This window comes from Ursus arctos, unplaced genomic scaffold (genome assembly GCF_023065955.2).
Source record: "Ursus arctos isolate Adak ecotype North America unplaced genomic scaffold, UrsArc2.0 scaffold_9, whole genome shotgun sequence".
NCBI classification, from domain to species: domain Eukaryota; kingdom Metazoa; phylum Chordata; class Mammalia; order Carnivora; family Ursidae; genus Ursus; species Ursus arctos.
In genome coordinates, this window is record NW_026623111.1 from 58389847 (window position 1) to 58414562 (window position 24716).

The 24716-nt window shown below is 38.1% G+C and overlaps 2 protein-coding genes across 6 annotated transcripts in view; one reads left to right on the forward strand and one right to left on the reverse strand.

Moving 5' to 3' along the window:
* ART3 (ADP-ribosyltransferase 3 (inactive)) overlaps positions 1-24716 on the forward strand; it is a 144426-nt gene that overhangs the window by 38406 nt on the left and 81304 nt on the right. The gene's annotated exons all lie outside the window — the stretch shown is intronic.
* On the reverse strand, positions 4916-7428 carry CXCL11 (C-X-C motif chemokine ligand 11). The gene is made up of 4 exons (XM_026509938.4): positions 7164-7428; positions 6464-6590; positions 6273-6345; positions 4916-6063 (listed from the first exon to the last, which is right to left on the reverse strand). The coding sequence occupies exons 1-4, from the start codon at positions 7222-7224 to the stop codon at positions 6040-6042; spliced, it is 285 nt and encodes a 94-aa protein (XP_026365723.2). The 5' UTR covers positions 7225-7428; the 3' UTR covers positions 4916-6039.

Sequence of the window (24716 nt, forward strand, 5' to 3'; positions counted from 1 at the left end):
ACAGCCAGCGAGAGAGGGAACACAAGCAGGGGGAGTGGGAGAGGAAGAAGCAGGCTCATAGCGGAGGAGCCTGATGTGGGGCTCGATCCCAGAACGCCGGGATCACGCCCTGAGCTGAAGGCAGACGCTTAACGACTGAGCCACCCAGGCGCCCCTCTGCAATGTAATTCATTATATTTCCATTCTTACTATTACCACTTCAGTTTAGCCCTTATTTTTTATATTGTGATAAAGTACACATAGAGGTTAACATTTTAACCATTTAAAACTATACAATTCAGTGACTTTAAGTGCATTCACGGTGTTATATAACCATCACTATTATCTAGTTCTACAACTTTTTCATTACGCCAGACAGAAACTCTGTATCCATTAAATAGTCACTCCTGATTACCTACTTTCAGTCTCTGACAACCTCTAATCTGTTTCTGTGAATTTGTCTGTTCTGGATAATTCATATAAATGGAATCATACATATGTTACCTTTTGTGTTCGGTTTCTTTTACTTAGCATCTTCTCCCACCCCACCCCCAAGATTTTATTCATTCATTCATTTATTTTTTTATGAGAGAGAGCGAGAGCACGCACATGCACAAGTGGCCAGGGGGGACAAGCAGACTCCATGCTGAGTGTGGGGAGCCCGAGCCGAAATTAAGAGTTGGACACTTAACTGACTGAGCCACCCAGGAGCCCCTTAGCATCTTATTTTTAGGGTTAATCTATATTGTAGTCTACGTCAGTATTTCATTTATTTTTATGGCTAAGTAATATTCTATTGTGTATATACACCACATTTTTTTATCCATTTATCTTTTGATGGGTATTTAGGTGTTTCTCCTTTCAGCTATTGTGAATAGTGCTATGTGAACATTTGTGTGCAAATTTTGTTTGAATAACTGTTTTCATTTCTTTTGGTTAAATACCTAGGAGTCTGATTGCTGGGTTATATATATGGTGATGCTGTTTAACTTACTGCCCTTACTTTGCAAATCATTGTTTCCTGAAGTGTGGGACCTACCAGGAGGCTCACTGATAATAACATTTAATATTAGTTAAGTAATTAATCTCATTTTAATTTTAGTCGCCCTGACTAAATCATGGAAAGTCTCAATTTGGTATTAGTATGGCTTTCAAACACCTCATCAACCATGTTAATACCTCTTTGACAAACACAGAGAAGGCCTGAGGCTTTGAAATTTTGGCACAAAATAACATCTAGCTGGAATTTAGTATTTGTTCCTTGTGTTTCCTTTTATTGTTACATTTTATTTCTATAGTAAGTGACACTGATTTCACACATAGTGAAAATTTGCCTTTTTATGTAAATGTAAGTAAAATAAAGGTGATACACAGAATTTGCAAAATGTAATGAAGATTGATTAGAAAACATGGCAAAAAATTGTGAAGATGGTATGAGAGTGACTTGAAGTTTGGGAAATACAGACCTGAACTATGGCAACATATTTCTTTTCCAAGTCTTTCCCAATTGCAATCAATCTTCTGTCCCATTCCCAGAATAATTTAGAATAATTGGATAGTTTCATTCTTCTGTTTATGAATGTTTCATGAATCTCCACTTTATAAAAAGTAAAACTCAAAGTTGTTTAACTGGACTTTTGAAGTCCTTTATATCTTCACTCCAAACCAATCTAATTATTATTTTTAGAACTCACCTTCTACTTTCTTACCATTGTTCATTCCTACATGCTCTCTCTCTGCTGTAAGTTCCTTTCTCCTTAGTTTCTATTGCCGTTCATTCTGTTCTCAAATATTTTGAGAATCTCATGTGCCAGTCACTCTACTGTGGATTAGGACTAAAATGGCTTTCTTATTGAGCTTATACTTGTGGGAGGGAGAGTAGATATTAAACAGAGGAATAATTCTTTACAGTTACAGTTGCAATAAATACATTTGCAATAAATAGTGTGATAGAAAAGAAGACAGTGTTACAAAGACAAATAAATAGGGTATCTAGTCTGACATTGAAGGAGTGCTTTCAAAGATGACCTCTTGGTGAAAATGTCATTTAAGCTGAGATTTAAGTGATTGGTAGGCATTAATTTAGTGAAGAAATGGGCAGAGGGAATAGTACATGCAAAGGTACTGAGGTGGGAAGAATCTTGGCTCAAGTATGTTTATTCTTTAATATGCTTATTTTGCCACAAAGAAATTTAAGTATATGTTATCTACTCAGTAATAATGTGCTGGTCTATACTACTTTTGTAAAAGAACCAAATTTATCATGAAGTCCTAACTCAATGAATTTTTTTAAGATGCTCTAAAAAAGAAATGACTGCCAATAGTAGAATATTAGATCCAAGTTTTAAAACTATCCTGGGAATGTATATAGAAGTCTCATTTCAATATGGAAGTTTATATGAGTTTGTGATATATAAAGAATATGTTTATGCTATATATCTGTATTATGTCTTTATACTCTGTATCTATATATTATAAATATGTGATATAAATTATATAGATTTATATACAAATACCTTGGATAACAGTTGGCTTCTTATTAATGCTGGTAAGCACCAATCAGAAAGCTAGTCAGTAAGAGAGCCTGTTTGGAGCCAGGTACCCTGCTCTGCTATTTACTTTTCTGTCCATTCTCTGATCCACTTTATGGTTGGCTCCAATATCAATGGGAAAGATGCACAAATGATATGTTAAAGTCGCTTTTTAAAAAAATATATTTTATTTATTCATTTGAGAGAGAGATTGAGAGCATGAGCAGGGCGGAGAGGCAGGAGGAGAAGACCCCGCTGAGCATGGAGCCCAATGTCGGGCCTGATCCCAAGACCCAGAGATCATGACCTGAGCCAAAGGCAAATACCCAACCATTTGAGCCATGCAGGCACCCCTCCCCTCTTTTTTTGTTTTTATGTAACCAGTAATACCCGATTATTTTATGGTAATTCTATAACAAATATTTTCATGTTTCAAATGTATAGATGTCTGTTTAAATCAGCGAAGATTTTTGGTTACATGCAGGGAAAAACACTGGTCAACTTCAACAGAAAAGGAATGTAATTGTTAGTTGAAGAATCTATAGAAAGACTGAAGAATCAGGCATGGAAAATAGACAAAAACCCAAGGGAGCTAGGTTGCAGGAGGGACTAGGCATAGTCATGTTACAGGAATATGTGTTAAGAAGCTGCAGATCTAAGATTTATACCACTCCTACTGCCACTTTAAATACTTTTTTTTTTTTTTTTAACTGGTAGCCTCTTTGTGGTGCCAGGTGGAGTTCAAAGTCTAGGGTAGGAGTGGTCGGGCTGAGACCTTGCTCTGGCTGCCTGGGAGGATCTCCTTCCTTTGGTTTTCTCTTTTGACCTCCAACCCAGACTTCCATAATAGGGGTTTTGCCCTAAGTAAGAAGGGGTTTTAAAACGGACTTGGGAGGGGCGCCTGGGTGGCACAGCAGTTAAGTGTCTGCCTTCGGCTCAGGGCATGATCCCGGCGTTATGGGATCGAGCCCCACATCAGGCTCCTCTGCTATGAGCCTGCTTCTTCCTCTCCCACTCCCCCTGCTTGTGTTCCCTCTCTCCCTGGCTGTCTCTCTCTCTCTGCCAAATAAATAAATAAAATCTTTAAAAAAAAATAAAACGGACCTGGGAAGAAACCTTAAAAAAAGGAGACCAGTGTCTTTCACAATTACCCATTAAAATATGTTTCTACACAATTCTGTGTGATGACAGGTAGCTGTATATTTCTTGAAATACAAGTTAAAGTTGTTAAAGGCATCTCAATTTTTAGAAAACATATGATGGCTTCTGTTTTAAGAAGGGTTGTGATATTTTACTAGAAGAAAATGATTTTGATTCTTTTCAAATTAAAATTGTCTAGAATATCCCAAAATTTTATGGTTGTAGGCATGACTAAACAGTAGATTATGTGTTTTTCTAAGAAAAAAAAAATCCTAGAGTACAGATCATTTACTGCTTTGGTTAGGTCTGTTCCTAGATATCTTACTGTTTTTGGTTCAGTTGTAAATGGGATTAATTCCTTGATTTCTCTTTCTGCTTCTTCATTATGGGTGTATAGAAATGCAAGAGATTTCTGTATGTTGATTTTGCTTCGTGTGACTTCACTGAATTTGTATATGAATTTTAGCAATTTTTTGATGGAGTCTTTCAGGTCTTCTACATGGAGTATCATGTCACCTGCAAATAGTGAAAGTTTGACTTCCTCCTTGCCGATTTGGACGCCTTTTATTTGTTTTTGTTGTCTGATTGCTGTGGCTAGCATTTCCAGTACTATGTTAAATAACAGTGGCGAGAGTGTATATTCCTGCCTTGTTCCTGACCACAGAGGAAAAGCTTAGTTTTAGCCCTGGGTTTTTTGTATATGGCCTTCATTATGTTGAGTTATGTTCCCTCAAATCCTACTTTGTTGAGGGTTTTTGTCATGAATGGATGTTGTACTTTGTCAAATGCCAAATTATGGAAAAAGCCCAAATATCCACTGATAAATGAAGGGATAAAGAAGATGTGAGATGTGTGTGTGTGTGTGTGTGTGTGTGTGTGTGTGTGTTTATATATACAGTGAAATATTACTCAGGCATAAAAAAGAATGAAATCTTGCCATTTGCAATGACATGGATAGAGCTAAGCAAAATAAGTCAGAGAAAGACAAATACCGTAGATTTCACTAATATGTGGAATTTAAGAAACAAAACAAATGAACATAGGGAAAATAAAAAGGGAGGCAAACCAAGAAACAGACTCTTGACTATAGAGAACAAACTGATGGTTACCAGAGGGAGTTGGGTGGGGGGATGGGTTAAATAGGTGATGGGGGTTAAGGAGGGCACTTATGATGAGCATCCAGGTGTTGTATGTAAGCATAGAATCACACCTGAATTCTACACCTGAAACTAGTATTACACTGTATATTAACTATAACTGGAATTTATTTTATTTTATTTTTATTTTTATTTTTTTAAGATTTTATTTATTTGATAGAGAGAGGCAGCAAGAGAGGGAACACAAGCAGGGGGAGTGGGAGAGGGAGAAGCAGGCTTCCTGCTGAACAGGGAGCCTGATGCAGGGCTCAAGCCCAGAACCCTGGGATCTTGACCTGAGCTGAAGCAGACACTTAATGACTGAGCCACCCAGGCACCCCTATAACTGGAATTTAAATTAAAAAAAGAAAACCCAGCAAGTAAAGGTGATTGCCAGACATATGCATATATTCATTTTTCAACATGTTTTGGTAGGCAAAAGTGTTTTATATTTAAAATGTATGCAAAATATTGTTATAATTTGTAAGTATAGATAGAACCAAAATGTACAGTAGACATACATATCTTTATTGCATATCTCAATGAAAGGGGTGCATGGGTGGCTCAGTTGGTGAAGTGTCCGACTCTTGGTCTCGGCTCGGGTCTTGATCCCAGGGTTGTGAGTTCAGGCCCTGTGTTGGGGTTCCAGTGTGGAGCCGACTTAAAATAAATAGATAAAACCAAGCTACCACCACAAAATCTCAATGAAAAGAAAAAGTTGCTGAAAAAAATCAAATTAAGACCAGAACTACTAATTCAGTTATGAAATATTTGCACTCTTATCTGTTTCCTTAGCTTATAATTTTTTTCATAGTACATTTCATGAATTATAGCCTTTTTATAAAATTGTTGCCCTGCACAAATACATGCTATGATTTTTGGGTAAAAAGTGTGGATTTGCATTAAAAATTATTTGGGGAATGTTTATTACACACATGGATGCATTTGACTCATACAGTCTTGACTCCAGTAATATGTTAATGTCTCCATTGTAAGTGAAGATTGTAATATGGCAGATAGATCAAGTACAAACACATAACTTCTAGATACAGAAATGTTTTCATAGTCACAAAAGAATAGTTCTAACCGTCAGATTTCTGAGATTTGCTGACGTAGAAATGAATGAATGTACATTGCAACAGGCAGGAGAAAATCTGTTTCCTATTGTGGAATTCTTATCACTTTAGTTGTCACAGTTAAACTTGTTCTAGGTTTTCAGATCCTCTTCCCAGGATGCCATACATTTTGATATTTTAAAAATTCATTCTTTTAATTTTCTGAAATGAGAAAATGAGAGGTTTTTAAGCGTTGTGCTTCTAATTTCCCAGTGATTGAGTTGACATGTAAAAACACACAAAGGAAAGCTAGTTAAACCAAAGAATGCTTCACACAAAATCCTAGCAGAATCTTTTCTGCAAGTCTGTTTTCTCAAAAGATCTGTCTTGGATAAAATCATTTATAAAATGGAAGTAGTCTGGTACCCTACCTTCATTATAATGCTTGCTTGCTTCGATTTGGGATTTAGGCATCTTTGTCCTTTATGTGCTTTCAGGGTGATACTGTTAATGGAAGATCCAAAACAGTCTTAAAATTTTGGATGGAAAAACATAAGCAAAACAAAAACATAAAACAAAAAAGCTTCCCACCACAGTCACCTTTAGCAAGTTCAATACTTACATCACTTCTGTTTTGTCACAGTTGTTACTTGGATAAATTATGGTCGCTTTCTCAATATCTGCCACTTTTACTGCTCTTACTCCAGGGCCTATGCAAAGACAGCGTCCCCCTTTGAACATGGGGAAGCCTAGAACAGATCACAGCATCAGTTACTAATACATCTGATTGCAGTGGATGATTGTATTTTATAGTCCTCGTGAAGAATGTAAGCAGGGTTTTCGTTAAGGGTAAGGATAGCAGTTTGTCAAATAGCACTTGACACTGCTGTTACTGGCAAAGGAATGTAAGTAAGATGTTGATTTTCTCTTTAAATTTGTAAACAAACCATTAAAGAATAAAGGGAAGCATGAAAATTTATTGGAGATTAAGATTATTTGCCTCGTTTTTGTGCTCAAGAATATTTCCAGGAAACTAATAACATTATCTAACATAAAATTTTAGACATTTAAAACTGTTGCTTAAGGCTCTTACCAGATATTGTAGCCAAATAAAAAACTCCATGAAGTTTATCAATTCTAGTTTCAGTAATCATCTCTAGTACCTTAAACACTTCAAACATTTTCTGTCAAAGCAGTAGTAACTTCTGATGTGTGAGGTTAAATAAAAATTTACTAAATCTTTTAAGAAAAGATGGGAAAAAAAAAGATTTGAAGCATTAGAAAATAAATTTATAAGCTAAGAAGTAAAAGTTATCATGTACCTTGAACAATTGTAGCACAGAATATCACAGCCAAGACTATAACGGTGCCCTTCACACTCATGTTTGTCTTTTGCTGCTCTTGCTGCTTCAGTGTTGATACTCTTCTTGGAGGGAGTAGAAATGCTGAACATGAAAGAAGTTCTTGATTGGCATATGTAGGGCATTTTTATACACCTATAATCCTGTCAGGGCAACAGGAATTCCCCTCCTTGAGTCATGCTCTTTTGCTTCCAAGAGTTTCTATTTTGCTCTCATCTACATGTCACTGTCCTTTCCTGTTTGTTACAGTGCTGCAAGTAATAAGAATGTGAAAGTACTTTGTAAAGAGCTATATAAACATAGAATAGGGTACACGCAAATGGGAACCAGCCTTGTCAAAGTAGCATTTCCTAGAAATGTATTGCATTATGGGATTGACCATGGACAATGAATTCTGATTGCCATTCATTCTTTCATTCAGGAAGATTGTCTTCCTACCCTCAGTCTGTTCACCCTCCATTCTTCATATCACTCTAAAAAAGAACATTCTTAAACAGGTTTTATCACCTTTTGCTTTTAAGCCCAAACTCTTAATATGTAAGGCCTACGTTATTTGACATTGAATGACTTATTTAACCTTATTTATATTTATGCTGACTATAATTGCACAGCTAAACAAGTCTCCCTGTACTTCTGAATTTATATCCATTTGTTTTTGCGTGTTTAACATGCAAAACAGTTTTTACTTTATATATATTTTACAAGTGTTACTTAGTGTATAAAGTTGTATGACTTGTGGATTTTTAAAAAATGATTCTCTTCTCTCATGTGATGTTTTTACATCTTGGGTTCTACTTTGATTTAACCCTTATTTTCTTTTTATTTACCTTTACCTTTTCCACTCAAGCTTTCTAGCACTATTTGTTTTATTTTATTTTTTTATTTTTTATTTTTTTTTTTTAAAGATTTTATTTATTTATGTGACAGAGAGACAGCCAGAGAGAGAGGGAACACAGCAGGGGGAGTGGGAGAGGAAGAAGCAGGCTCACAGCGGAGGAGCCCGATGTGGGACTCGATCCCAGAACGCCGGGATCACGCCCTGAGCCGAAGGCAGACGCTTTAACGACTGCGCTACCCAGGCGCCCCTAGCACTATTTGTTTTAAATGGGTCATATGCAAACACTTTAAAATGTCGTATCTAAAGGACATTTAATGGGTGAATTTATTTACTGAGTAATTGGTAATCTGTAAACTTTAAAAAATGCTTTCTTGCTGTTTTCTGTTTTCTTTATTTCTTCTTTTTTTTTTAATTCCAGTATAGTTAACATACAGTGTTCTATTAGTTTCAGGTGTACGATTTAGTGATTTAAAAATTATGTACATTATTCAGTGCTCATCATGACCTTGATCTTTCTTCACCTATTTCACCCATCCCCCCACTCACCTACTTTCTGGTAACCATCAGTTTGTTCCCTATAGTTAAGTGTCAGTTTTCTGGTTTCTCTTTTTACCTTTGTTCATTTTTTTGTTTGATTCTTAAATTGCACATATGAGTGAGATCATATGGTATTTATCTTCTCTGAGTGACTTATTTTGCTTAGTATTATACTCTAGATCCATCCATGTTGGAAATGGCAAGATTTCTTTTTTATGGCTGAGTACTATTTCATTGTATGTATGCATGTGTATATTTCTATGTATATATAGAGATTTATATACACACCTCATCTTCTTTATACATTCATCTATGAATGGACACTTGAGCTGTTTCCATAATTTGGCTATTGTGAATAATGCTGCAATAAACATAAGGGTGCATATATTCTTTTGAATTAGCATTTTCATATTCTTTGTTTAAATACCCGGTAGTATGAGTTAGTTCTATTTTTAACTTTTGGAGGAACCTACATACATTTTTCCACAGGAACTCTAGCCGTTGATATACCTAGATTTCTTTCTCACTTTAAATCTCTTTTCCTGAACGTTTTTCTTTCTTTTTTTTTTTTTTAAAGATTTTATTTATTTATTTGGCAGAGAGAGAGAGACAGCCAGCGAGAGAGGGAACACAAGCAGGGGGAGTGGGAGAGGAAGAAGCAGGCTCATAGTGGAGGAGCCTGATGCGGGGCTCAATCCCAGATCGCCGGGATCACGCCCTGGGCCGAAGGCAGACGCTTAACGACTGAGCCACCCAGGCGCCCCCCTGGACGTTTTTTGTTTTTTTTTAAAGATTTTATTTATTTATTTGACAGAGAGACAGCCAGCGAGAAAGGGAACACAGCAGGGGGAGTGGGAGAGGAAGAAGCAGGCTCCCAGCGGAGGAGCCCGATGTGGGGCTCGATCCCAGAACGCCAGGATCACGCCATGAGCCGAAGGCAGACGCTTTAACGACTGCGCTACCCAGGCGCCCCCCCCCCCCCCCCCGCCCCGAACGTTTTTCTTATGTGACTTGAAAGGAATATATTGTTTTATGTTTTGCTAGTAATCCATAGTTTGTCTGTTTTTTTTTTACCTCACATTTTCGCATTATTTACATCAACCATGAATAGTATCTTCTGGTTCTTTCTTTTTTAAGATGAGAAAAATCACTATCACACATTTCCTCCTATTTCCACTTCTGTTGCATAATCTGGGATATGTAGATAGTCTACTGTTCTCAAATGATTATTTTATATTATTTAACTTCTCTTTTGAGAATTATCTTTTACATTTTATCCTGAAATCTTATATTTATTTGCACATATTCCACATTTAAATTCTTTTTTTTTTTAAGATTATTTATTTATTTATTTGACAGAGAGAGACAGCCAGCGAGAGAGGGAACCCGAGCAGGGGGAGTGGGAGAGGAAGAAGCAGGCTCCTAGCAGAGGAGCCCGATGTGGGGCTCGATCCCATAACGCCAGGATCACGCCCTGAGCCGAAGGCAGACGCTTAATGACTAAGCCACCCAGGCGCCCCCACATTTAAATTCTTTTAACAACCAAAACTTTTAAAAACCTTAGTTTTCCACAATTTTATTTTTTTATTGAGATATAATTTAGATACCAAAAAATTTACCCTTTTAAAGTATATAGTTAAGTGTGGGAATTTTTTGTTTTTTTGTTTTTTGGGGTTTTTTTTTTGAGAGAATGCACACATGAGCTGTGGGGTGGTGGTGGCAGGCAGAGGGAAAGGGAGAATCTTAAGCAGGCTCCATGCCTAGTGCAGAGCCTGATGTGGGGCTTGATCTCACTGCTCTGAGCTGAAATCAAGAGTTGGGTGCTTAACTGACTGAGCTACGCAGGTGCCCCAGTTCAGTTGTTTTTAGTAAGGTTGTACAATATCTGATTCCAAAAATCTTATTTTCATTCCAGTATAGTTAATGTATAGTGTTATATTAGTTTTAGGCATTCAATATAATGATTCAGTAATTCCATATATTACTCAGTGCTCATCAAGATAAGTGTACTCTTAATCCCCTTTACCTGTTTCACCCATCCACCCACTCACCCACCTCCTCTCTGGTAACCATCTGTTCTTTATAGTTAAGAGTCTGTTTTTTTGCATTGTCTCTTTTTATTCCTTCATTTGTATCTTAAATTCCATGTATGAGTGAAATCGTATGGTATTTGTCTTTCTCTGACTTCTTTGGCTTAGCATTATATAACCATCCATGTTGTTGCAAACAGCAAGATTTCATTCTTTTTTTTTTTTAAGATTTTATTTATTTATTTATTCCGAGAGAAAGAGCATGCACAAATGGGGAGGGGCAGACGGAGAAGCAGACTTCCTGCTGAGCAGGGAGCCTGACGCAGGACTCAATCCCAGGACTCTGGGATTATGACCTGAGCTGAAAGCAGACGCATAACTGACTGTGCCACCCAGGCGCCCAGGATTTCATTCTTTTTTATGGCTTAATAATACTCCATTGTATATGTATACCACATCTTCTTTATCCATTCATGTCTGGATGAACACTTCAGCTATGTTAATAATTTGGCTATTGTAAATAATGCTGCAATAGACATTGGGGTGCACATATCCTTTTGAATTAATGTTTTCATATTTTTTGTGTAAATAGCCAGTAGTGTGATTACTAGATCATATGGTAGTTCTATTTTTAATTTTTTGAGGAACCTCCATACTTTTTTACACAGATGCTGGACCAGATTGCTTTCTTTCTTTTTTTTTTTTTTTTAAGATTCCATTTTATTTATTTGACACAGAGAGAAGAGAGATCACAGGCAGAGGGAGTGGCAGAGGGAGAGGGAGAAGAAGGCTCCCAGCTGAGCAGGGAGCCCGATGCAGGGCTTGATCCCAGGACCCTGGGATCATGACCTGAGCCAAAGGCAGATGCTTAACTGACTGAGCCACCGAGGCGCCCCTGGTTTGCTTTCTACCAACAGTACCCAAGGGTTCCTTTTCCTCTCTGTCCTCGCCAACACTTGTTGTTTCTTGTGTTTTTTATTTTAGCCATTCTGAGAGTTGTGAGGTGATATCTCATTGTGGTTTTGTTTTGCATTTCCCTGATGATGAATGATATTGAACATCTTTTCATGTGGTTGTTGGCCGTCTGTATATATTCTTTGGAGAAATGTCTGTTCATGTCTTCTGCCCGTTTTTTCATTGGATTGTTTTATTGGTGTTGAGTCGTGAAAGTTCTTTATGTATTTTGAATACTATCAGATATGTTATTTGTAAATATCTTCTCCCATTCTGTAGGTTGTAGTTTAGTCTTGTTGTTTCCTTTTTTGTGCAGAAGCTTTTTATTTTGGTGTAGTCCCAGTGGTTTATGTTTGCTTTTGTATCCCTTGACTCAGGAGATATAGCTAGAAAAATGTTACCACAGCTGATGTCAGAGAGATTACTGACTGTGCTCTCTTCTAGGATTTTTATGGTTTCTTGTATCACATTGAGGTCTTTAATCCATTTTGAGTTTATTTTTGTGTGTGGTGTAAGAAAGTGGGCCAATTCCATTCTTTTGCATGTAGCTATTCTACATTTTTGTTTTGCCAATGCAATTTGTTGAAGAGGCTGTTTTTTTCCCATTGCCTATTCTTTCCTCCTTTGTTGAAGATTGATTGACCATATAATTGTGGGTTTATTTCTGGGTTCTCTATTCTGTTCCATTGATATATGTGCCTATTATTTTTTAAGAGAGGTGGGGAGGGGGAGAGGAAGAGGGAGAGGAAGAGTCTTAGGCAGCTCCACGCCCAGTGCGGAGCCCGACATGGGCTCCATCTCACAACCCTGAGATCATGACCTGAGCCAAAATCAAGGGTCAGATGCTTCACCAGCTTAGCCACCCAGGCTCACCCATGTGCTTATTTTGTGCCATTACCATACTGTTTTGATTACTACTGCTTTGTAATATAACTTGAAATCTGGAATTGTGATACTCCAGCTTTGATTTTTGTTTTCAGGATTGCTTTTGCTATTCGGGGTCTTTGTGGTGCTATACAAATTTTAGGATTGTTCTAATTTTGTGAAAAATGCTGTTGGTGTATTGATAGGGATTGCATTATATCTGTATATTGCTTTGAGTAGTATGGACATTTTAACAATATTTGTTCATCCAGTTCATGAACATGGGATGTATTTCCATTTATTTCTATTGCCTTTAGTTTCTTTCAGTGTTTTATGCTTTTCCATAGTACAGGTCTTTCACATCCCTGGCTGAGTTTAATTTCTAGGTATTTTCTTATTTTTAATGTAATTATAAATGGGATTGTTTCCTTAATTTCTTTGTTCCTTCATTATTAGCGTACAGAAATGCAACAGTTTTCTGTACCTTGATTTTGTATCCTGTGACTTACTGAATTCATTTATCAGTTCTAGTGTTTTTTTGATGCAGTCTTAAAAAAATTTCTATCTATAGTATCATGTCATCTGCAAATAGTTTTACTTCTTCCTTATCAGTTTGGATGCTTTTTATTTCTTGTGTTAGTTCTTTAGTTGTGATTGCTGTGGCTAGGACTTCCTGTACTGTGTTGAATAAAATTGGTGAGAATGGGTATCCTTCCCTTGTTCCTGACTGTAGGGGAAAAGTTCTCAGTTTTTGAATATGATGTTGGCTGTGGGTTTTTCATATAAGGCCTTTATTATGTTGAGGTATGTTCCCTCGAGACCTACTTTGTTGAGGATTTTTATCACAAATCGATGTTGTATTTTGTCAAATGCTTTTTCTGCATCTGTGGTAGTTTTTAATATATTGTTTGATTAGGGTTTGGTGGTATTTTGTTGAGGATTTTTGCTTCTGTGTTCATTAGAGATAATGACTTGCAGTTCTCTTTTCTGTACTGTCTTTATCTGGTTTTGGTATCAGGGTTAATATTGGCCTCATAGAATGAACTTGGAAGTTTTCCTTCTTTTTGTATTTTGTGGAATAGTTTGAGAAAAATGAGTATTAACTCTTCAAATGTTTGGTAGAATTCACCTATCAAGCCATCTGGTCCTGGACTTTTGTTTGTTGGGAGTTCTTTGATTACTGATTCAATCTCATTGCTGGTAATCCGTCCAAAATTTCTATTTCTTCCTGATTCAGTGGGAGGTTGTTGGTGTAGAATTTTTCATAATATTCTCTTACAAGCTTTTGTATTTCTGTAGTGTCAGTTGTTATTTTTTATTTTTCACTTGTGATTTTATTTGAGTCCTCTCTCTTTTTGGCTGAGTCTGGCAAAATATTTAGCAATTTTGTTGATCTGTTCTCTTGATTTTTGTTTGCTTGGTTTTCTCTTTTTTTCATTTATTTCTGCTCTAATTATTATTATTTCCTTCCTTCTACTGGTTTTGGGTTTTTGTTCTTTTTCTAGCACTTTTAGGTGTATGGTTATTTATTGAGATTTTTCTTGTTCCTTGAGGTAGGCCTGTATTGCTATAAACTTTCCTCTTAGAACAGTTTTGGTGCATCCCAAAGTTTTTGGACTGTTGTGTTTTAATTTTTATTTATTTCTATCCTTGGATTTCTTTTTTGATTTCCTGGTTAACCTGTTCATTATTTAGTAACATGTTATTTAACCTCCATGTATTTGTGGTCTTTCCAAATGTTTTCTTGTGGTTCATTTCTGGTTTCGTAGCATTGTAGTCAGAAAAGATGCATGGTATGACTTGATCTTTTTGAATTTGTTTAGACTTGTTTGTGGCCTAATATTCTGGAGAATGCTTAATGTGCACCTAAAAAGTATGTGTATTCTGATGTTTTAGGATAGAATGTTCTATATATATCTATTAAATCTACATGGTCCAATGTGTCATTCAAAGCCATTGTTTTCTTGTTGATTTTCTGATTGGGTGATTGGTCCATTGATGTAAGTGGGTTGCTAAATTCCCCTACTATTATTATATTACTGTCAGTTATTTTATGTTTGTTATTAACTATTTTATGTATTTGGGTGTTCCTATGTTGGGTGCATAAATATTTACAATTGTTGTATCTCCTGGTTTTGTTGTCTCCTTTATGAATTTATAATATCCTTTGTCTTTTCATTCAGTCTTTGTTTTTTTTTTTTTTAAGATTTTATTTATTTGAGAGGGAGAGTGAGTTAGAGAGAGCACAAGCGAGGGGAGGAGCAGAGGGAGAAGAAGCAAACTCCCTATTGAGCAGAGAGCCTGATGCAGGGCCCGATCCTGGGACTCTGGGATCATGAACTGAGCTGGTTAACCAACTCAGCCACCCAGGTGCCCCCAGTCTTTGTTTTAAAATCTATTTTCTTGGGGCGCCTGGGTGGCACAGCGGTTAAGCGTCTGCCTTCGGCTCGGGGCATGATCCTGGCGTTCTGGGATCGAGCCCCACATCAGGCTCCTCTGCTATGAGCCCGCTTCTTCCTCTCCCACTCCCCCTGCTTGTGTTCCCTCTCTCACTGGCTGTCTCTATCTCTGTCGAATAAATAAATAAAATCTTTAAATAAAAATAAAAATAAAAATAAATCTATTTTCTCTGTTATAAGTATTGCTACTCCAGCTTTCTTTCAGCATCCATTTGCATGATAGATGTTTTTCTATTCTCTCATTTTCAATCTAGTGTCTGTAGGTCTAAAATGAGTCTCCTTGTAGGTTGCATATAGATGGGTCTTATTTTTTTTATCCATTCTGTCATTGTATGTCTTTTGATTGAAGTGCTTAGTCTATTTACATTCAAAGTTTAATTATGAATAGATATGTATTTATTGTCATTTTGTTACTTGTTTTGTGGTTGTTTCTTTTTTTTTTTTTTTTTTTTTTTTTTTTTTAAAGATTTATTTTATTTATTTGACAGAGATAGAGACAGCCAGCGAGAGAGGGAACACAAGCAGGGGGAGTGGGAGAGGAAGAAGCAGGCTCATAGCAGAAGAGCCTGATGTGGGGCTCGATCCCAGATCGCCGGGATCACGCCCTGAGCCGAAGGCAGACGCTTAACCGCTGTGCCACCCAGGCGCCCCTGTGGTTGTTTCTGAATTTCTTTCTGAAGTTGTTACCAGTGGGAGAGTCTGTGTTGTGTGAATGGAGGTTTTGTTTCTTGAATTTCCCATGAAAGGTTTACATGAGGATATGCACTCCAATAAAGACAACCAGAAGGAAAGTAGCAAGAACAAAGTGGTCTGTTAAGTACAGTACACAGTCAAGGTGGGAGAGTGGGCAGGCCTAGAGGTAACAACTGCACCGAGGTTATGGATGTCTTTTCTTTTTATGTTTGCAGAGGTTATGGATCATAGCCAGGGCAGTCCCAACTGAAGTTGTTTCTAGTACTCTAAGAGACTCCTCCTACTGGTTGGGAGGGGGAGTTTTAGGCCCTACAAGGTTCTTGTTGGAACTGTCATGGCCATCTTTCCCCATGGGTGGGGGTGAGAGGGTCAAAACCACAATGTAAATATAATATAATGAAGTTATAAGTTACCTGGGGCAAAGGTTGAAGAGGAGAGTACATGTTCTGCACTTGTGGCTCTTGTCAGCCTCAGGGTGATAGAAACCAGTAAGGCCAGGATGTTGTTCCCTGAGGCTTCTAATGTGTCACCTATTTATCACTGCCTCTGCCTCCAGCTTATGTCTAACTGACTGCCTACTCTATCAGTCCTTGCTTCTCGTTCTCTTTCATGGTTTGCTGGTTTTCTTTAACGGTATATTTGGATTTCTTTTTCTTTATTCTTTGCATATCTAGTACTGGTTTTTGATTTGTGGTTATCATTAGGTTTGTATATAACCTCTTCTGCATATAGCCATCTATATTGTAAGATTGTCTTTAAAGTTCGAATCCATTTTTTACTTCTTTTCTCCCCACATTTTAGGTATATGGTGTCATATTTTACATCCTTTTATTTCATTAGTTCCTTGACTGATTTTTTTACAGAAATATTCATTTCTGCTGCTTTTGTGTTTCCTGTTATCATATTGTCACTTTTGGTCTTTCCATTCATAGTCCCCTTTAATATTTCTTTCAGGTTTGGTTTAGTGGTCATGAACTCCTTTCATTTTTGTTTGTCTGGGAAACTCTTTATCTCTCCATCTATTCTGAATGCCTTGCTGGATAGCGTATTCTTGGCTGCAGATTTTTCCCATTCGGCACTTTGAATATATCATGCTACTCTTTTCTGGCTTTCCAAGGTTCTGCTGAAAAATCACTGGTAGACTTACGGTTTCCCTTGTATGTAACTGTCTTCTTTGGTCTTGCTGCTTTAAAAACAATTTGTTTCTACTACATTTTGTCATTTTAATTACAGTTTATGTTGATGTGGATCTGCTCTTGTTGATTTTGTTGGGGGTTCACTGTGCCTCCTGGATCTGGATATTTGTGTCCCTCCCCCAGATTAGGGAAGCTGTATTTTCTTAAGACAAATGTTTCTGCTCCCTTTTCTCTTCTTCTGGGATCCCTATAATACAAATGTTATTACGTTTGATGGAATCACTGAGTTCCCTAAGACTTTTCCTGTTTTGCATAATTCTTCTTGTTTGTTCAGCTTGATTACTTTCCATTACTCTGTTTTCCAGGTCATTAATTCATTCCTCTGCTGTTGGTCATTACATCAAACATGTTTCTTACTTCATTTAGTGAACCCTTTGTCTCTGCTAGGTTATTCCTTACCTCTGTGTTAAGGGTCTTACTGATACCTTCTACTCTTGTCAAGTCCAGTGAGTATCTTTATGATCATTACTTTACTTACTTACTTACTTACTTATTTGGAGGGGTGGTGGCAGGGGCAGGAGAGACAGAGAAAGAGAATCCAAAGCAGGCTCCACGCCCAGTGCAGAGCCCGATGTGAGGCTTGATCTCACAACCCTGAGATCATGACCTGAGCTGAAATCAAGAGTAGGACACTTAACCGACTAAGCCACCCAGGTGCCCCTATGATCATTTACTTTAAATTCTCTATCAGGCATGTTACTTATATCTGTTTAGCTTAGATCTCTAGCCATGGCCTTGTCCTGTTCTTTCATTCAGGACATATTCCTTGTCTTCTCATTTTGTCTAAGGATAGTCAGTTACCTCTCCTGTTTTTGAGGGTAATGGTCTTATGAAGAAGTGGTCCTATATGTCCTGCAGTATCATGTCCCCTGTTTCCCAAGGCCTGGCATGTCAGGGAGTGTCTCCAGTATGTGCTGAATGCTTTTGTAAACCAGCTGCTTTATCCTTCAAGCCCGTCATCTGCAAAGGCTCTCTTTGCCTGTTGCAGGTGATGTTTGGTCCCTGGCCTGAATGTGGCGAGTTTTAACTAAGTGTGCTCTTCTTTGCTTGTGAAATGAGGCCTGTTGCCACCACCATCAGAACCAAAGCCTCACAAAATTCCTGAATTGGGAGACATGGTGTTGGCAGGGCAAGTCTTCTGTGGGGCGGCGGGGGGCATACTGTGACTCAGGCAAATGTGGCTTTGAAAGGCAGTTCCACCAGAGTGCAGGAGGCTAGGGCTTAGCATAAGCAGGTTAGGTAGCGAGTATTGGTGCTGTGTTGGTTCTGCAGGTGGTCCTGTGGCTATGTTGAAGGGTGGGGGAAGGAAATAGCACCTGCCAGTTCCTTTGTTCCCAGAGGGGTCCCTCCATGAGCCCTGCCTCTCTGGAGTACTCGCTGAGATTAGTGAATAACCTCCCCACTGTGTGCCCCAGACCTGCTTCAGATCACTGTTTCTACTCTATGTCCCCAGACTGTTTGCCCTGCCTTCTCTACAAGAGCAGTCCCAATGGTCTCTGGGCCTTCCCTGAGCCAAGCCTGCTGACCTTTAAAATTCCAGACTTTAAACCCCGATGATTGCAAGAACTCATGAAATTGGTCCCTCTCACTTTCCAAGCCAGTTGCTTTGGGGATTCATCTTCTCCATGTGGGCTCCCTTGTGTGCCAGTCTGTCTCTTTCCTTTCTCAACAACTGGAACTCCCTCCCCACCATGGCAACTATGATCCATTTCTCTCTCAAAAGCGTCTCTGCACTTCCTACCTTCTTTAATGTGGCCTCTTCTCTACCTTTAGTTGTGGAGTTGTTCTACGAGTCTTCAGGTGGATTTCTGGGGTATTGAGGATTATTTGATGGTTATTTAGTTGTATTTGTGGGGCAAGGTGAGCCTAGGGTCTGCCTACTCTGCTGCCATCTTCCCCTGCTCTTGCTGATGGGTCTTTTTTTTTTTAATCCATTCTTTCACCCTGTGTCTTTTTAAAACAAAAAATTTTTAAAAGGTTTATTTATTTCACACAGAGAGAGATAGCAAGTGTGCACGTGGAGTGGAGAGAGGGGTAGAGAGAGAGGGAATCTCAAGCAGACTCCATGCTGAGCATGGAGCCAATGTGGAGCTTGATCTCACAACTGTGAATCACAACCTGAGCTGAAACCAAGAGTCAGACACTTAACCGACTGAGCCACCCAGGTACTCCCCACCCCGTGTCTTTTGATTAGAGTATTTAGTCCATTTACATTCAAAATAATTGTTGATAGGGTATGTATTTATTGCCATTTTGTTACTTATTTTATAGTTGTTTTGTAGTTCTTTTTCTTTCTTGCTCTCTTCTTTCACAGTTAGTTGGCTTTTTTTAGTGATATACTTGGATTCTGTTTTCTTTATTTTTTGCATTACTATTACTCTTTTCTTAAAGATTTTATTTGTCAGAGAGAGAGGGAGAGATAAGGAGAGTGCAAGCAGGGGGAGCAGCAGGCAGGGGGAGAAGCAGCTCCCCACTGAGCAAGGAGCATGATGTGGGGCTTGATCCCAAGACCCTGGGATCATGACCCGAGCAAAGGCAGGTGCTTAACGGACTGAGCCAGCCAGGTGCCCACTATTACTGATTTTGATGTGTGGTTTGTTTATAACAGCTTCTGCGTCTTCCGCATGTAGCGGTCTGTAGTAAGTTGACGGTCACTTAAGTTTAAGTCTATACTTTATTCCCCTCTCACCCACATTTTAGGTATGTGGTCTCATACTTTGTTTACACCCTTTTATTCTGTGAGTCCTTTTAATGATTTTAACAGATACATGCATTTTTTACTACTTTGTGCTTCATACTTTTCTCTTATGGTCTTTCCTTTCTACTAAAAAATTCCCCTTTAACATTTCTTATAGGGTGGTTTACTGGTCATGAATTCCTGTAACTGTTGTCTGTCTGGAGAACTTTTTTAAATTATTTATTTATTTATTTGAGAGAGGAGAGAGAGAATGAAAGAGAAAGCATGAGCAGGGAGGGGCAGAGGGAGAAGCAGACTCCCTGCTGAGCAGGAGCCAGATACGGGGTTCAATCCCAGGACCCCAGATCACAACCCGAGACAAGGCAGATGCTTAACCAGTTGAGCCACCCAGAAGCCCCTGAACTTTACCAAATTTCTAATGTTAAAGGAGCTATATCTGAAAGAGGAGCACAAAGAGAAGAAATAAGCTTTTAGTTTTCAGTGATTGAAGATTTGAAAAATAGTTACTGACAGTTCAATTTACTTTGCTTTTTAACTATGTCTATTCATGCTGGCTATCTGTGTCTTGTTCCTGGAGTTGACTGATGGTTTTCCATTGTCTTAATTAAATTTATTGCAAAGGAGAGGATTTCCTGGACTAGCTAAGCTACAGGTGATTTATTGAACTACAGCTTTTTCGTTTTCTTGGAAATTACTCAATTAAGATTTTGATCTGCCATTCTTTGTCTGAAAGGAAAACTCAATATTTACACTTTTGGAATGAGAGGTATCAAATAACAATCATTATTTGCTTTTTTTTAAAAAAAGATTATATTTATTCATTTGAGAGAGAGAGAGCACAAGCCGGGGGAGGCGGGGAGAGGCAGAGGGAGGAGGAGACTCCCCACTGAACAGGGAGCCTGATGAGGGGCTCCATCCTAGAACACTGGGATCATGACCTGAACCGAAGGCAGATGCTTAACTCGCTGACCACCCAGGCGCCCCCATTATTTGCTTTTTAAACAGGCAAAGTGTAACATATAAGTATTGTTTGTTTTATCTAGGACTAAATTTACTTGCCTTGACCTGTTACTTTTTGCAAGGTGTACTGCCAAGTTGATTTTATTAGGTTATAATTAAGAAGTGTTAAAGAGAAGCTACTTGATTTATTTTCACAATAATTCAGAGGGAAAAAAAAGAACATGGATTTGAAATTAATTACTTTCTTTTAAAGTTTAAGTAAAATTTTAAAACCTTGTACGGTAAAATTTAGAACACAGCATAAGAAACAATCAAATTGTTACATCAGTAAATAGATTAACCCTCTTTTCCATGTCTTCTATACTCCTCACAGAATGCTGCCATTAGCATGTATTGAGCCAGGAGCAGTGGGTTGTACAAAGCAGCTTCAGTATGACCATAAAACCTCAGAGAAATCGTTTTTCTCACAACAAAGGCAACTTTGTGGATGGCCTTAAACTGGCCGCCTGGAAAATGACTGTAATCCACAACTGCCAGGTCAATGTGGATGTTCATGTTAATTTTCCAAGTTGGGAAACAGCATGTCTATTGTTAGGAGTTAGGAGCATGTGAGAGATCAGCAAGGAGCAACTTTACAAACAACTCATTGAAGGAAGTTTCATTCAATAAGGGAAAATTATGCAGTAGCTTCACTTATCATTAGTTTACTTCCATGCTTTTCAGAGAAGTTGGAAGAGAGAGGAAAACAGATTTGGCTGATATTATTTCAGGGCTAGTTGGAAAAAGAATAATGCACAAATGGATCGTGCCTGGAGAGATGAGTCCTGCATGTGAATGTTAGAGGAGCTATGTGTGTAAGGTATGAAGCTGCATTGGATTTGTTTGTATATATTTTTTAGTAGGATAAGAAAATAGCCGTTTAAAACGAGCATTTCCGTACATGCGACTTCCCAGTTGCAACTAAAGGTTGATCAATGTAATGTTTTAAATAGGAGATGTAGTCAAACTATAAAAACAAAAGGACTGAAAGGATATTTTTTGTTGCAGTATTATCCTGATACTTAGAATAAATGACTTTCTTTTGGATTCAAAACAAAAATAACTTTTAAATATTTAGATTGGCTCTGTATTGTTTTTATTTGTACATTATGCTGAACGCTATTTTCCCTTTTAATAAAAAGTGAACAAACTCTATTCTCATTTTCTTATTTCTGAGATTTTCCTAACTTCCTGGTTCCACCTTAGACACATATACAACCTAGCTTACTTTCTATCTTTACTTCCCTATTCTTCCTTTTAATGTGGGGGTAGGTGAGTACTAGGAGGTGTAGTCAGGGAAGCATGGCTCACTCCTCAGCTCTAGTTCCTGCTGCTCACCTTGCATCTTGTACCAGCTGTGGGCCGAATATATAGTGGTAATAGGATGAGTGATAGAGACCACAGCTGCCACCATTTGTTGGATGCCTGGCGTGTGCTGTCGTACATACCGTCTCACTAGTCCTCACAATAATTCTGTAAGGAAGAGCACCACCATCCACTGTTTAGAATGAGGCTTCAAATGATTATGTAACTCTTCAAAACATTTAACACATTTAGTAACATTTTAGTAGCAGAATTGGGATAGCAGCAGTAAAGCATACCGGAGTTCCCTTCTGTGATGAAATGAGAGCGAACTACAACCTCAGAGGTTTGACTTTGTGACTCCCAGATATAAGCCTCCTGGAAAATAGAAAACTCAAAAGAAGATTGGAGTAGAAGACTGAGTATGGAATAATTTTGGATAAATAGATTCTTACGGTCCTGGTGAAAGAGCAGTTAGGGAACCTTGAGAAGGTCTAGAACCCCATTTAATTTATATTGTGAGACTTCTTAAAATTTGCCCTTTGTTAGTAATATTTATCCTCTATTTCCCCGTCATGACTAGCAGTAGTGACGCTTAGAAAGCTTCAGAACAACTGATGCTTACGCCAGGTATAGAGAAAAAGGAAAGAAGCTTGTGTTCTTTATACAATTAGCAGAGATGGACAGCTAGCTACTGGTCTTAGGCAGTAGTTGTGTCAGTGCAATAGGCAGCAAGCAGGGCAACCCCTGTCCTTGGAAATTTATATTGGATGAAGGCCTTAGATCTTTCTAGGGGAAACAGGGAAGGATAGAGAAGGAGGTAAAGAAACTGTTTTAGGACATCAGTGTTAACTGTCACAGTGCTGCTCCATATTGTCATCCGTTCATCCCACTGCCTTTCTCCTTTTCTCTAGCCTGTATTCTAAATCCTTTCTTAGAGTTCCAGTAGCCCTAGTTTCTACCCGTCTCCCCATCCCAGGCCCCTTCCCTTCTTGTAACTTTGAAGTTTGAATTTACATATTTGGAAGGATGCCAAGAATCAGCCCAGCTAGTAGTTGGATTTCTGTAAGAATTAAACTAGTGGAGGAAGGCTTTTACTTATAGCTCTGGAGTCTTCCCCAAATCTGAAGAATGTGCAGAGTCCAGAGCTGAGTCTGGAAAACTAGAGAGATACTGTGGACATATTGCCAAAATTGAGGGCTCAGAAATTGGTCTCACATTGCCAGGAATCCAAGAGTTAGGGAAAGAGAAAAGAAAGGAAGTTTTAGAGTAAATGGGGAGCAGCCTTGGGAATTGCCAAGAACAACCATTATTGTGTAACAGCAGCAGAGTAATGAGGTGTTGAATGTATTTTGATAGACCAGGAGAGAGGCAGAGTTCCTGTTGTCCATCAGGTTGGGGACAGAGCGAATAAGAAAAAGAGTTGTATTCCTGACATCTTAAGTTGAGACCAGTAGTATATTTCTCCCTAAAAAAAATAATACATGTTAAGTTAGTTAGATTTCTAGGTTAGCCTGCTAAAATAGAGTTACCTCATAAGGCACTTGAAATATAGACTCTGGGGGAACCTGGGGCTCAGTCAGTTAAGCATCTGCCTTCAGCTCAGGTCATGATCCCAGGTCCTGGGATCGAGCCCCGCATCAGGTTCCCTGCTCCAGGGGGAGCCTGCTTCTCCCTCTTCCTCTGCCTGCCTCTCTCTCTGCTTGTACTTTCTCTCTCTCAAATAAATAAAATCTTTAAAAAAATATATAGACTTTGTTGTGGGAAAAAAATCATCTTGATAGAAAATAATAGGTCTTCATGTGAATTTTTGAATTAGGCTCCATTGATAAGTGGGAACTACCTGTAAATTAGAATTAAAGAAAAAAATAGCCAAACTTCAGGATGTTATCATGGTTTATAGATATTCATTAAAAAGATAATTTACTCTTAATTTTTAAAAAATTAAAAATAATAGTGACATTTTTGAGGAATACTGATCAGTTATTTTATAGAAAGTTCCACAATTTTGGCTTATTCTTGTGTTTTCTCATAATTATAATGAGGTTATGAATTTTTGGGCAAGAAAACTACAAAATACTGTTATATCTGTGTCTGCCACGAAGAACTATCACAGATTGGAGGAGACAAGAAGAAATAACTAAATACAGTGTCATCTTGGATAGGATCCTAGAAAAAAAGGACACTGGTGGGAAAATTGGGGAAATTAAGTAAAGTCTGTAGTTTAGTTAATATTGTACCAGTGTTCATTTTCTGTTCTTGATAATTGTACTATGGTAATATAAGATGTTAACAGTAGGAGAAGTAGAGTGAGGGAAATAAGGATATACTGTACTATTTTTGCAACTTTCTAAAAGTCTAAAATTAACTCAAAAAGTTAATAATATCTAATACTTACATCATGCCTACTATGTGCTAGACTCTGCATCTATTTTAACTCTTTATTTATTTATTTATTTATTTATTTATTTATTTATTTTTAAAGATTTTATTTATTTATTTATTTGACAGAGAGAGAGAGACAGCCAGCGAGAGAGGGAACACAAGCAGGGGGAGTGGGAGAGGAAGAAGCAGGCTCCCAGCAGGGCAGGGAGGCCGATATGGGGCTCGGTCACAGGACCCTGGGATCACGCCCTGAGCCAAAGGCAGACGCTTAACGACTGAACCACCCAGGCGCCCCTATTTTAACTCTTTGATTCTTCTCAACAGCCTTGTGAGGGGAACTATTATTATCCCCATTTGATAGATAAAGGAAACTGGATACAGAGAAGTAAGAAAAAGAGGTGTCCAGTGTCACATAGCTAGAAAATGACTGTTGGGATTAAACTGAGGCTTTCTGGATGCAGAAGGTCATTGCGTCATACTGGCTTTCAGTGTGCTCTTGCGTGTGTGCCCATGTAGGAGGATCTTGAACTCACTTCCTACCACAGACACAACAGATTTA